The 12408-nt window shown below is 50.0% G+C and overlaps 1 protein-coding gene across 2 annotated transcripts; it reads right to left on the bottom strand.

The window, feature by feature from the left end:
* Positions 1-3036: 3036 nt before the first annotated feature.
* Positions 3037-4208, bottom strand: LOC100277165 (uncharacterized). Of its 2 annotated transcripts, none has more exons than NM_001327920.1 (2): positions 4046-4124; positions 3037-3895 (listed from the first exon to the last, which is right to left on the bottom strand). In NM_001327920.1, the coding sequence occupies exon 2, from the start codon at positions 3888-3890 to the stop codon at positions 3564-3566; it is 327 nt and encodes a 108-aa protein (NP_001314849.1). In that variant the 5' UTR covers positions 3891-3895; positions 4046-4124; the 3' UTR covers positions 3037-3563. The 2 variants fall into 2 exon arrangements, with proteins under 2 accessions (NP_001314849.1, XP_008667683.2); XM_008669461.4 differs by having other exon boundaries at positions 3140-3919; positions 4046-4208.
* Positions 4209-12408: the final 8200 nt, after the last annotated feature.

The raw sequence follows: 12408 nt of genomic DNA, 5'->3' as shown, positions 1-12408 counted from the left end.
AAATTAAGAAACGTAGTAGGAAAATACACTAGCCCAAGCCACAGGCAGAACTGGGTGCAGTCACAGTCCTCTTAATCAAGCATAGCAGAAAAGAAGTCCTCGGCTGCTGAAAAACATAAATAAATCTGGGTGAATACACTAGGTATTCCGTAAGCCCACCCTGCTCCCGTAGAGAGAAAGAGACCTATGATATACATGCACAATTTGGTGGAGTTGTGGTCACTCAACATTTTTCTTAGAGAAAGGCAGATACTTGAAGATTTTTCCCATAGTCTTATAATAACCAAAAACTCAACCGCCACTGAGCTTCCCGCTCCCGTGGCCTTAGTTCCTTTCCTAACACCTACTTATTCACACATTCCCCTTATCTTGAAACTCATAGAGAAAGTTCTAATTGCCATACCATATCGGACTCATCCATACCAGTGGACACGGACTATTCGAATAGGTTTCAACTCTGCGCAGAGGGGTACACTTTACCCACTAGCCCGGTTTCTGCGATCTCACCGTCGCGAGACCCGAATGCCGGATCTCTTTCCTTACTCGTATGTCCTAACCTTAATGGTTATCCGGAAGGAGTCAGGCCACCACCATGTCCAAACCGGACAAATCTTTCCCCCTCCTTATCCTCCCGGTGCTCCCCAGCCTTCTTAACCCTGGGGTTGGACCGTACGAGTTCGGATTGAGTGACTGCCCACACAGTCTCGAGTGGTTGTACGATAAAGGAGTACAGGTAGTGAAAATGACAAGTCGGTCCTTATATGAGGGGACAATCCTTCTGCTTTATCCAGGCCCGAATTGGTCAAGCGGATGCTACGGTGAGTTTTACGGACCTACATAGCTGCTAGAACGATAGTGGAGAGGCGCAGAGCCTTACCGGAATGGTCTGGCCGCGGTGGGGTGGGTTTTACGGTGGCAGAGATCGATTTGGGGAAAACTCCGAATTCGCGGACCTCAGCGAACGATCGGGGCTAATTCGAGGTGGCTGGTTAGCTTATGACTTTACGGAACTGGTGGGGGGCTCAATTTATAGGGAGCGACAGCGGCGACGGTCAATTCGAGCAGGTTGTGCTGGCGGCCGGAGGAGGAAGAAGAGTACTGGCGCAATGGATTCGTGGCTCCTACCGTGGCGGTCATTCCGGCGATCAACGGAGAGTCACTAAGGCTTACGGCGATGCGGTGGAGATACGTGGCACAAGGCCGGAATGCGGCTAGCCGGCGACGGATGAGGATCGCGGATTTTAAACGGTGCAGATGAGCTCGCCGCGCGGCAGAACTCGGGGATGGCACGGCGACCGCCGTTTAACTGGAGTCCGTCACCACAGAGAGTTACTGCCACGTGACCAAGGATATTTACCGCGGCCTCCAGTCTATCCCGACCGCCGTGGCGTCCTTATCGCCGGCGAGGTCCAAAACCTTATCCTCCGCGCGATATTTTCTGAAGACGGTGAACAGTGCACTGGGTTCAGTAAAAAGCTTGACTGACTGACCAAGTTGGAGCCCAGTTTTCTCAAATTTTCATGTGAAACCTAAGACAACTTTCTGTAGTAAAGTTGTAGAACTATAATCCCTCTATAACTTTGCTACAATGTGCTCCCACAAAAAGTCACTGGATCATGCTTAAAATCAAGCCCTAAGTTCATGTCATCCCACTGTTAATCTGAATTTCAGACATCAAGCAGTCTGACAGTCCAACTTCAGGCTCAATTATCTCCCAACTTTTCACAAGAACATGGCTTGCACTCTTAAGCAAACTTGTTGTCCTATAATTGGGCTACAATTTTGATGTGGTGACCTAGGGCAAACTTTCTTTTGTTTAGAAGTTACAGGGTCACAAAGGTGAGCACAATACACTGAAATTAGACTTAGTCAAAAGAGTTCAAATGTGACTCTTTTGCAAATAAGCCCAAAACTCAGGGTTTGGCTTGTAAATCTTCCCAAATGTGAACCATGTGACTACATATATTTAAACGTAGTAGTTTTTACACTTTGGTCCAAATATGCACTGCTTTTGCACATAGGCCCCTAGGGTTTGGTTTTAGGGTTTTCCAGGGTTCCAATTAGGGTTTCTGGTATCTTAGGGGTATAAAGGTGATTCAACTTTATTTTTGGGGATATTTTACAACTATTTCCCTAAAGCTTTTAGGTTTTCTCAATTTGGGTTAAGTTTTACCCCTTTAATCCCTATTTAGGGTTAAGTTCCCTATCCAGGGTTCTATTTGCAAAACATTAAAACAATACAACTTGTTTGAAATTTTTGCCTAGTGAATGCACTCTAGGTGTGTTAAACATATGCAATGCCAATGCTTATGATGTCATGCTCAAGTTTTTAGTTACAGTAACACCAGAAAGGTTATAACAGGAACCAGCGCCCAACCGAAAACCCATCATCCCGTTGACACAAACGACGCGCACTATGATACCGTGGGGCATGTGTGCTGCTTAAAGCAAGATAGGGCTAATAATATCCTGATCAGCTACGGATCCTGACATGCCAACCGCCTTCTGCCAGCTATAACTTCTGTGTGCTTGTGAACATCAACAGGACGGACACTACCAATTTACAGCGACTCGGCGCCACATCACACTATCGTTGGTTGCACTGTTCCCCTCCAGCTAATGGCACATGCCTGTTACCATCGTTCAGAATGCTGCGTCTGCAGGTACAGGTGCAGCCAATATGATCGATGCACTCAGACTCAGGGTTGAGGCCGGGGAGCTCTGAGACATTTACACGTGAGGACGGGATGGACTCATGGACCCATGCAGGCTCCGTCAGACCACTGCAGAACAATCACATGAGCACTAAACAATCACGGGATAACCAATCCGTGCCAGACAGAACTTTACTACTGACAGAGCAGACCAGACTTGTAGGTGAGATGAACCGAACCAACAAAGAATCCCAGCGTTTCAGTGCTAAGCAGGTCGTGAGATTGCTACGTTCAACAAAGAATCCCAGCGTTTCAGTGCTAAGCAGGTCGTGTGATTGCTACGTTTTACCATCCAAAATTGTTTTGGATCTCGGTCCACTGTTACTGTTTCCTGGCCAGTCATCCTTGTTTATAGCGAATAATTGACGCAATTTCAAGACCTCCACGACGGAATGGTGGAAGAGTAATCAGCAGACCCACCACCAAGATCACAACTCCTGCAAGAAGCATGGATTTACTGAAATGGTAATAATTACACAAGTGAACTTCATGTCACCATCACACATACGCTTTCCATTTCAGCGGAGGCGATCTAGCAGGATGCGCATTGCCTAGTACAGTACAACCAGGGAGGGTTTCTTCTGACCGAAGGAGGGGAAGACCATTCCAGCGAGAATCGATGGATATCTCAGCCAAAAAAGGTTAAAAGACGAGGGGGGGAGGAGGAAGTGAAACGAAATGGGAAATTCTGCCGTTGGCGTACGTGAAGATGAAGGGAGGAACAAATAAGCTCCCTTTCTCGTGTCGCATAATAACAGAGAGAGTGTGTTTTCCTTTTTCCCTTTTGCCGTTTCTCTCTTCTCTTCTCCTCTCTTCACTGCTGCTGGGTCGGCGTTTCTTGGGGCGCCGTCACTGCGCCGCGACGGTGCGGGAGGAGGACGCGGCCGCGGCCGGCGGCGGCGCAGCGGCGAAGGTGGCCGGGGAGGGAGGGGACGCCGGGTTGCTGCCGTGGCCGTGGCCGTGGCCGTGGGAGCTGCTGCGGTGGAGGCGGCACTTGAAGGAGCCTGCGTGCGTGGCCGGCGCGCACACGCACTTGGGCCCGTGGCCGTGGCTGTGGGCGGACGACGAGCTCCTCCGCAGCGTCTTCGGCGACGCCGCCGCGCTGGTCGGCGTCGTGCTGTGGTGGCCGTGGAACCTGCCCTCCTCCGCCCCGGTGTCGACGTAGTTGGACGCCATCAGCACTGTACCTCCACAAGCAGCACAGGCTCCAATGAACAAAAAGTTCTTATAAAAAGCTGAGTGGATCTAGAACGAGAAGTTCTCTTCTCCTAGGTAGGAGTTAAGAACTGTAGTAGTAAAGGGATAGGAGGAAGGCGTCCCAAGGAGCTTACCAGACGAGAGAAACTGACTGCTGATAGGCCGGAAAGAGAAGAGAGGAAGCCGAACGAGTGCCGAGAGCGGCAAACTGCGGCACCACGGCGACCGAGCAGTCCTCGCTTTTATGCTGGGGGTGGCACGGCACGGCACTGCCCGCGGGCAGGACCGCTGCCCAGGATTCCTCCTGACCCCACTCACTGGCCTCGTGGACCCACCCCGCCCCATCTACTAGCCTAGCCCACTGGTTTTTTTTTTTTAAGCAAAGGCGCCAGCGGATTAGGGCTTTCTTTCTTAAAACATTATCAGATCTCTAAACTTTAGACCAGAAGCTCTGGCTAGGTGAAGTTTTAAAATAAGCTAAAGTATTTTGAAGTTTTTAGAGCTCTAAAACTGGAGGGATGAAAGTGACGACGCCGACGGCCGTGCCCTCGTTCCGGCCGGCCCAGCGCCCAGGCGGTTCTCTTCTGATTAGAAAAAAAGGGGGGCGGTTTCTTTGAGGTGGCGGGAAACGATGGGCTGTGGAGCTTGGCGGGTTGCGCAGCTGGCTTGCCGGTGCGTGCGGATCGCGTCGCGTCGGTCGCGAGCAAACGCCAACGGGACCACGCGCGGACGGTTCTAGAATGAATCCGCTGGCTGCTGCCGCTCTATCCAAATCTTTTTTTTTTCATATACAAATCGTTTCCCAATCTATGTGCGCTGGTCCAGACACGTTCGGCCTTGGAAACCTTGAGCGATTGATAGATACATCGTGCGTGGGTGCCTGTGGTAGTGTCGTAGAGGATTCGATTCGACGATCCGAGTCATCCGACGACTTCCTCCGCGCCGCGCCGCGCCAACGTAACACTATACTACAATATTATACTCTCAGACAGAGTTCCGCTTCTTCGTCCCTCCGTCGCGTGGGCGGCGTTCGCGTGTGGTACACTCGTCCATTTGTGGTCGCAGGCAGCTGCTCCTGCTCCACTAGTCGGCTCGTCTCCCGCATGACCGCGTCGCGGACCAAGAGACGGACGGGACGATGATAATAAAAGCAGTGCAAAATAATACTGGCCACACCATGCACCTCAACAAAAGCCACACACAAAAAACTGAGAGAGACTCTGCAGCTACGTACCCTACGCGGCTACGTATAGTCCACAGGCCACAGCTGACTTGTCTGTGATCAGCAGATGATGAGGCCGCAGAGACGCATCCCACCGCTAAAATTTGTGCACCTCAAAACGCCAAACCACTGTACGCCACGCTGCGAGTCATTTTACGCCGCATCGGCGGCACGTCGGGTCGCGACGACTCCTTTCTCGGAACCGAAAGCCACTAGTGCGCCGTTCCCTTCCGATCCGAGAGCAGTGGCCAGTAGCCATTCGTTTCTAGCTAGGCGCGGTTTCACTTTCGTGTTTCATCCAAAGGCGCCAGAGAACAAAGGTGTCAACACCTTAGTACCTTACCCGGAGTGGGCATCTCCGGTCCGAATCGCGGCTCTGCCGTCGCACTCTTGCGAGCAACGACGCCGTTGATTGATTCCGCTTCTCAAGTTCAAAGAGGGAAAAAACCGATTCAAATAGCCCGCTTTCTCTCCTCTGATGGCGATTTTCAATAGGTTTCCTTGCGCAGACCATCCGTACCATCATCATCAGTTCACGCGGTTTAGGCTTCAAATAAATATATCAGGCTATAGCACTTGCGCATCACCACACCACCGCCGCTCGTCGTCAGCTTCGCACGAGTCTCGTGGAAACGGACTAGAATACACAGAATACTGCACCGGGGTGGGGAAGGGATTTTGGAAGGAGATGTGAATTCTGAGGGGAATAATCTGACCGCTGCAGCTGCAGGGTACGTGCTACTAGTATAATAACCTTATCATGACCAGGACTTCTTTTCTTGGGAAAAGGCATCGATCTTGGCAGGGAACGGACGAAAGCAAACAGGCCCTGAGGCCCCTGATCACGGGACGGGACCCGATCGTTCAAATCTTTTTGCGCTGTTGCAGGCATCCGCATGCGAAATTGCGAAAAAGGCAGTAGCGAGAGCTTTGGATGAGTAACTTTTGGAGCTCCGCGATAGATTCGGGAGAGTAATTTTCTACGCGGGAATACTGGAGGCATCAGCTTCGAAAGAATATATAGGGCCTGTTTGGTTTGTGGCTAAATGCCTAAATGTGCCACACTTTGCCTAAAATTAGTCGTTCGAATTGATGAATAACTAATCTTAGGCAGAAAAGTTAGGCAAAGTGTGGCAACTGAGGTAGTGAACCAAACAGGCCCATAATCTCGCAAACAGCTAAAATGGAAAGGCGATTCATTTGTTTTTTTTCTTTTTTGCAGTAACAGAAAAAAAAGTTCGCACATATATTCTAGGCGAGTCTAGCCACAACAGGAACCACGAAGATTCCTGTTGGCTACCGTCGTCGAGTTTTAGGCTAGCCGATAGGAATTAGATAACTCTAGTCAGGCCACTGTCAGCTGACAGGTTTGTAGGCCAGTCCCCATTAACGGAAACTAACTCGCGTCGGTCACCAACCTAGGATGACAGGGTTTAACTAACTCCCGTCGGCTAAAGCTAGCATTGGCGGTCTAGCCCATATGGTCTCTCTCCACACACTCAGCTCTTTCTCCCGTACGCGCTTAGCCACCACCGTCCTCACGCCCGCCCACATGGCATGTCGAGCTCGACCTCGGCCCACCCGGACCGTCGTCGTGCCATCCTCTGCCCTACCCGTCGATATTAGGTCACCCACATATGGCCACATACCATCGTCCGTATGGCTATATTAGTGCACAAAACACAAGCACCACTCACTATAGTTAGCTATACAATGTAACTACAGAACTACAACTACTTAACAACACAAGTTAAGCTAACATACTTAGCTAAGGTAACTAGCATAAGAGAGCAATTAATTAACTACACGATTCGACTAGCAACTCTAGAGCAACAATTACACATTAGCACAATTATGGTAAAGTACATACAAACTAGTGATTAGAGGATGCAAACTAACGAGAAGACAAATGTGACAAAAACATTTTTATTCCAAGGTTCAGTTGTTTGCCAACCACTTAATCCTCGTTGTGGCAAGGCTAAAGTTTCCCCTAATCCTCTTGCTAGTGGCCAGCTCGAAAACTTGTTCTCACCCCTCTAGGTGTGCTCCCAACTTGAGCTTTAGCACACAATCGGGATGAAGCACTCAATGTTCTTCACACCTTGCTTCTACTAGAGTTGTTCTGCATGATGACCCATGGTGCGAGCACAACACCTCTCACAATGCAGTTTTTGGAGCTCCGCACAACATATGTGCATGCTATGATGAATCCGTCATGCATCCAAGTCATCTAAGAGGTTGCAACCTGTGGGGGACGGATATCTCCCGGGTCCACCGGAAGGATAAAAGACCTCACGAAAGGCCCGTGGGCCCAATAATTCGCAAGGTCATCCCTTTGTGGGCCTGGGGAGGAACGTCTAGTGAAGTGGATTGATACAAGACCAGACAGCCCGATGAATTTGAGCAATGATCGCAACAGTGATCCGATCTTCTCGTGCAGTGCCCTCATACATCGGAACTGAATAAGGGATAGGTCGGCGAAATCATAGAAAGATAGGCTCAGTTGGTTCACTATTACTTAGGCTCACGTTGTTATCATATCCACGTGTAACGCCCCACGGTCGAGTATATAAGGCCTAGGGGGCACCTGTCGGTGTTTTGGGTCCGACCGCGCACCCGGGGTTGCCCCTTAAGGTGCTTTTTGGAGTAGGACGGTGTTACCGACTGTAGCTCGATGGTTCGTGCTAGATGCACGAGAGACAATGGACAGTTGTGTACAGGTTCGGGCCGTTTTGAGATGTGTAACACCCTACATCCTGGCGTGAGTACTTTTATGTGGTGGGTTACAAGGAGGCTCTCTAGTGTTGGAAACGTAGAGAACTGGGTGGTTGGCTAAGTAGTGAGGTCTCTCCTTTTGAAGGGGTACCCCCTAGGCCTTATATACTCGACTGTGGGGTGTTACATGCGGATATGATAACGACGTGTGCCTAAATAATAGTGAACTGACTGAGTCTATCTCCCTATAATTCAGCCGACCCATCCTCGCTCGGTTCCGATGTATGAGGCCCCTACGCGGGAAGGTCGGGTCACTGTTGTGATCACTACTCGAATTCATCGGGCCGTTTGGGCTTGCGTCGATCCGGTCTTGTGTCAATCCGCTTCACTAGACGTTCCTCCCCAGGCCCACGAAGGGATGACCTCGCGAATGATTGGGCCCACGGGCCTCTCGTGAGGTCTCTTATCCTTCTGGTGGATCCGGGGGATATCCGTCCCCCACAAGCCCCTGATCTTTGGGTTGATTTTGAAATAAACGGCCCAAAGATCCTAGGTCCAGCTTGCAGTTTTTTGATTTTAACAAGGAATGCCTTGAGAATAAGTCTGCCGGGCCACTACTTCTAAACTCCGAGTGATCCGGTAAAAACGACATTTTACTGTCTTCTTCTGCTATTATTCCTCGAGATTCAGTGTTCTGTCTCAGGTTTATGCTTTAGAGGTCAGCATTTTGCTTTGTAGAACTTCGAAATTCATTGGGTGCACCGAAGGTGCACCCAATGGGTGTAGCCCCCGAGCTTCGAGTGGATTTTTTGCAGATAATCCACTCGAAGGTCTTCATTTCAAGTCTTCTCAGAAATCACTTTTATCTTCCATTTGTGCTTTTTCAGAAGTCAGCCTGGTCTTAGTTTCGCCTTATGCTTTAGAGGTCAGCATTTTGCCTCTCGGGGATGATGATTCATTGGGTGCACCACAGGTGCACCCAATGGGTGTAGCCCCCGAGCTTTGAGTGGATTTTTGAAGATAATCCACTCGAAGGTCTTCGTTTCATGCTGTTTTTTAGGAATCATCCTTTCCTCTTGTCGAATGCCTTAGAGATCAACATTATATCATTAACGTTATGCTTTAGAGGTCAGCATACATTTTTGTCTTTGAGGCCGAGTACGCGATCTGCCCATATCTTCTTAGGTCTTGCAATTTATTTGATTTGCGACTGATTGGACGTTCGGTAGATGGCCTTTGGCTAGTCTTCATATCACTTTGTGCTTCAATGCTTCTGTTGATTAGACTTGTACCTCATCGACTATATTTGGCTTTCCTCTGATATCTGTTGATATCTTCCTTCTGTCTTGAGGTATTCATTGCGTATACTGTATGGATGTGACTGCTTGGGAAAATCTATTGACAATTCCTGGACGTCCCCCCCAATGGGTGTAGGCAAGGGACGGCTTGGTGCACTGAGCGTTTAGCAAACTGCTTCTGAGTAGTAACTTGACGTGACCGCGGGTGTAATCATATCACCCAAGCAGTTGACTGGAGTCCCAATGGGTGTCGTGTTACATGGAATGGCGTCAGCCGCCTGACGTGTTTCGAGACGGTTTGAATTGCATATTGAATTTTTGCGACTGTTCAGTGGTCGTGGTAGGAGGTGAGCGGTTGCCTTCTTCTTCTATAAATAGTGTGCTTGCTTCTCCGGCATCTTCACATCTCTTATTGCTGCTTGTTGCTTACTCTCTTCACTTTCCTTTTACTCCACCATGGGCAAGAGCAAGAAAGGTGGTAGTTCTTCGCATCACTCCGGCGATAAGCGGAAGCATGAGCCGACTCCTCCCTCGGAGGACTTCGGCGACTCGGAGTACTCGGAGGAGGAGTTCTCCTCTGAGTCAAAGGGCTCACCGGTCCGTGACTCTCCCCCGGCGTCGTCTGATGACTCAGACGACTCCTAGGGCCTCGCCGCAGAGGTGTGGACCTACATCCGGGCCGTCGAGCGCGCTGGACTCGAGGGCTCGGATGAGTCGGAGTACTCCTCGGACGAGGAGAACTCCTCGGACTCGTCTGAGGAGGGCGGCGACGATGGCGATGGCGGTGACGACGACGACGGAGGCGATGGTGACGGTGGCAGTGATGGCGGCGAAGGCGACGACAAGGGCGGCGAAGGCGACGGCGAGGGCGGCAGCAAGGGCAGCAGCAAGGGCAGCAACAAGGCTAGTGGCTAGGCGCCACTGGTTTTAAATGTTAGTATAGATTAGTAGTAGAAGTAGTATTAGTGAAATAATGTACTAGTAGTTAGTAGTATAGTGTGGTAAAATGTAATGTAGTAGTGGGGAGGAAATCGGCTCATAATGAGTTGATTTTTTTAAGTTTGATAATGCTTCCCTTTTATGATGAAGAAGAATTTCGCCCCCTTCTGTGTGCACTCTTTTGCTTTCCCGTCGATCGTCGATCGTATTTATGCTTACTGCGGATGTTGTTCTTGGACGTAACGCTTGAGTAACGACTTTGAATCGTCGAGTCGCGTTTCAGATTGCCTTCTTCGCGATGTCGGCGCTTTAGTGGTAGCGACCGAGTACTTTGGAGCCACGTTGCCGCTTTAGGAATAACAACCGAGTGATTATCGGCGACGTCGGCATTTTTAGAAGTAATAGCCGAGTGATAACAGGCCACGTCGGTGTTTTAGAAATAACGACCGAGCGGTTACTAGCGATGTCGACGTTTTAGAAGTAACAGCCGAGTCCTTTGGAGCCACGTCACCGCTTTAGGAATAACAGCCGAGTGACTACTAGCAATGTCAGCGTTTTAGAAGTAACAGCCGAGTGACAACGGACCACGTCGGCCGCTTTGGAAACAGTGGCCGAGTGAAGTCTGATAACGTCAGTGTTTTTAGAAATAACAGCTGAGTTATATTGGGCCGCGTCGGCCGTTTTGGAAATAACGACCGAGTGATGACATGGCACGCCAACGTTTTAGAAATAACAGCTGGGTGATGACTGGGCACTTTTTAGAAATGGCGTCTGGCCCAGGAAAACCCCATATGTACTGCATTGTCGCATGCCTCTGCATTCTGAGCCCTAGTTTTGCTTTTCTGCATCCAGATCTTCTCTGCTCTCTTGCGATATTGCTTCCGCTCCGCTCGCCAGCAAGATTGAGATGATGCCCAAGCGGAAGACTCAGAGTTCATCTATCGCAATCATTCCTCACATCGATCCCAACAGCCAGTTGCCTTTCGCAGGTAACCACATGTCTGTTGTTTCTAAATCTGACCTTCTCCACCTTGTATCCATCGGAGTTCTTCCTCCGAAGGAACTCTGTTCTTGGCGGATTTGCCATGGGGTTACTGTTCCGACAAAAGATACTCATGAATCCGTCATTTACGTTCCTTTTCTCATCTGCGGCCTTGCTCTTCCTATTTCTCCTTTCTTCCGCGGTCTTCTTGATTTCTATCGCTTGAATCTAACCCATCTGAATCCCAATTCCATTCTGCAAGTTTCCGTTTTTGTTCATTTGTGCGAAGCCTTCCTTGGTATTCTGCCACACTTTGGCTTATGGAAGTATTTGTATCACTGTCGGCCTGGGATGGCCGGGGGACAGCACCAGCTTGTGGGGGGTGCAAGTTTGGAGATGCGCCGTAGGAGGAAAACTGAGTACCTCGACATCCCACTCAAGGACAGCATCAAAGGATGGCGCCTGGAATGGTTTATCGTGGAGAATCGCAGGAATTCCCTCCCCCGGTCAGGGAGACAACCAGATGTTCGCACTCCGAGTTCGACTGTATCCCCCACAGACCTGGAGGTAGCTGAGGCGGGGGCTCTGCTTTCCGAGGTTGGATTGTTGAAGGAGAAGGGTCTGACTGCCGAGGCTGTGGTTGCCGATTTTGTTTTCAAGGACATTCAGCCACTAAAAGACAGAGCGTATCCAGCTTATCTGTATCGAGGCCTTGCTGATTCAACCGGGGTTACCAACAGAAGGATTCATGCTGTGGATTTGGTGAGCCGGCTTGATATGGTACTCAGAGGCAAGGTGTCTAATATCGGTGCTCCTGTTGCATACTCAGCCTGGAATCTGCCTCCTTCCAAGGCCTTTGTCAGTTTTGTGTCAAATCCTCCTACTGGTGATAGCGGTTTGGGCCTTAGAGTGCGACCTTCTCTCGAAGAGGTTGAGGCTTTGGTTGCTTCACTTGGCGAAATCCCCAACGACGAGAGGCAGGTTCATTTTGAGGTGCCTTTGAATCCGAGTGACGCAGAAATAAGTGCCATGCTGGACATGTTGGCTGAAGATTCCTCTGATGCAGCCCCTGCTGAAACACTGGTTGTAGCACCCATCCCCGAGTCTGGTAAAGCTTTGGATACTCAGAGGTCTGATAGTATTTGCCCGAAGCGTCCTCGCCGAACCAATCATCCAACTTCTCCTGCTGAGGGGAAGAAAAAGAAAAAGAGACATCTTCGTCGAGTGTCATGCTTGAATCAGGATGCCGGCCCTTCTACTCCTGCTGCTGAGGAAGTGCTAGTGCCGGTTTTTGCTGAAGCTGATCCCAATGGGTGTGACCCGACTGATGCTGAACCGAAT

The sequence above is a fragment of the Zea mays genome, chromosome 2 (assembly GCF_902167145.1).
Source record: "Zea mays cultivar B73 chromosome 2, Zm-B73-REFERENCE-NAM-5.0, whole genome shotgun sequence".
Taxonomy (NCBI): Eukaryota; Viridiplantae; Streptophyta; class Magnoliopsida; order Poales; family Poaceae; genus Zea; species Zea mays.
The sequence above is the reverse complement of the archived record's forward strand: the minus strand, read 5'-3'. Positions and strand labels throughout refer to the sequence as shown.

Excerpts from the sequence above, each read along its gene's own strand:
- LOC100277165 (XM_008669461.4), bottom strand. The coding sequence starts at position 3,890 with ATGGCGTCCAACTACGTCGACACCGGGGCGGAGGAGGGCAGGTTCCAC.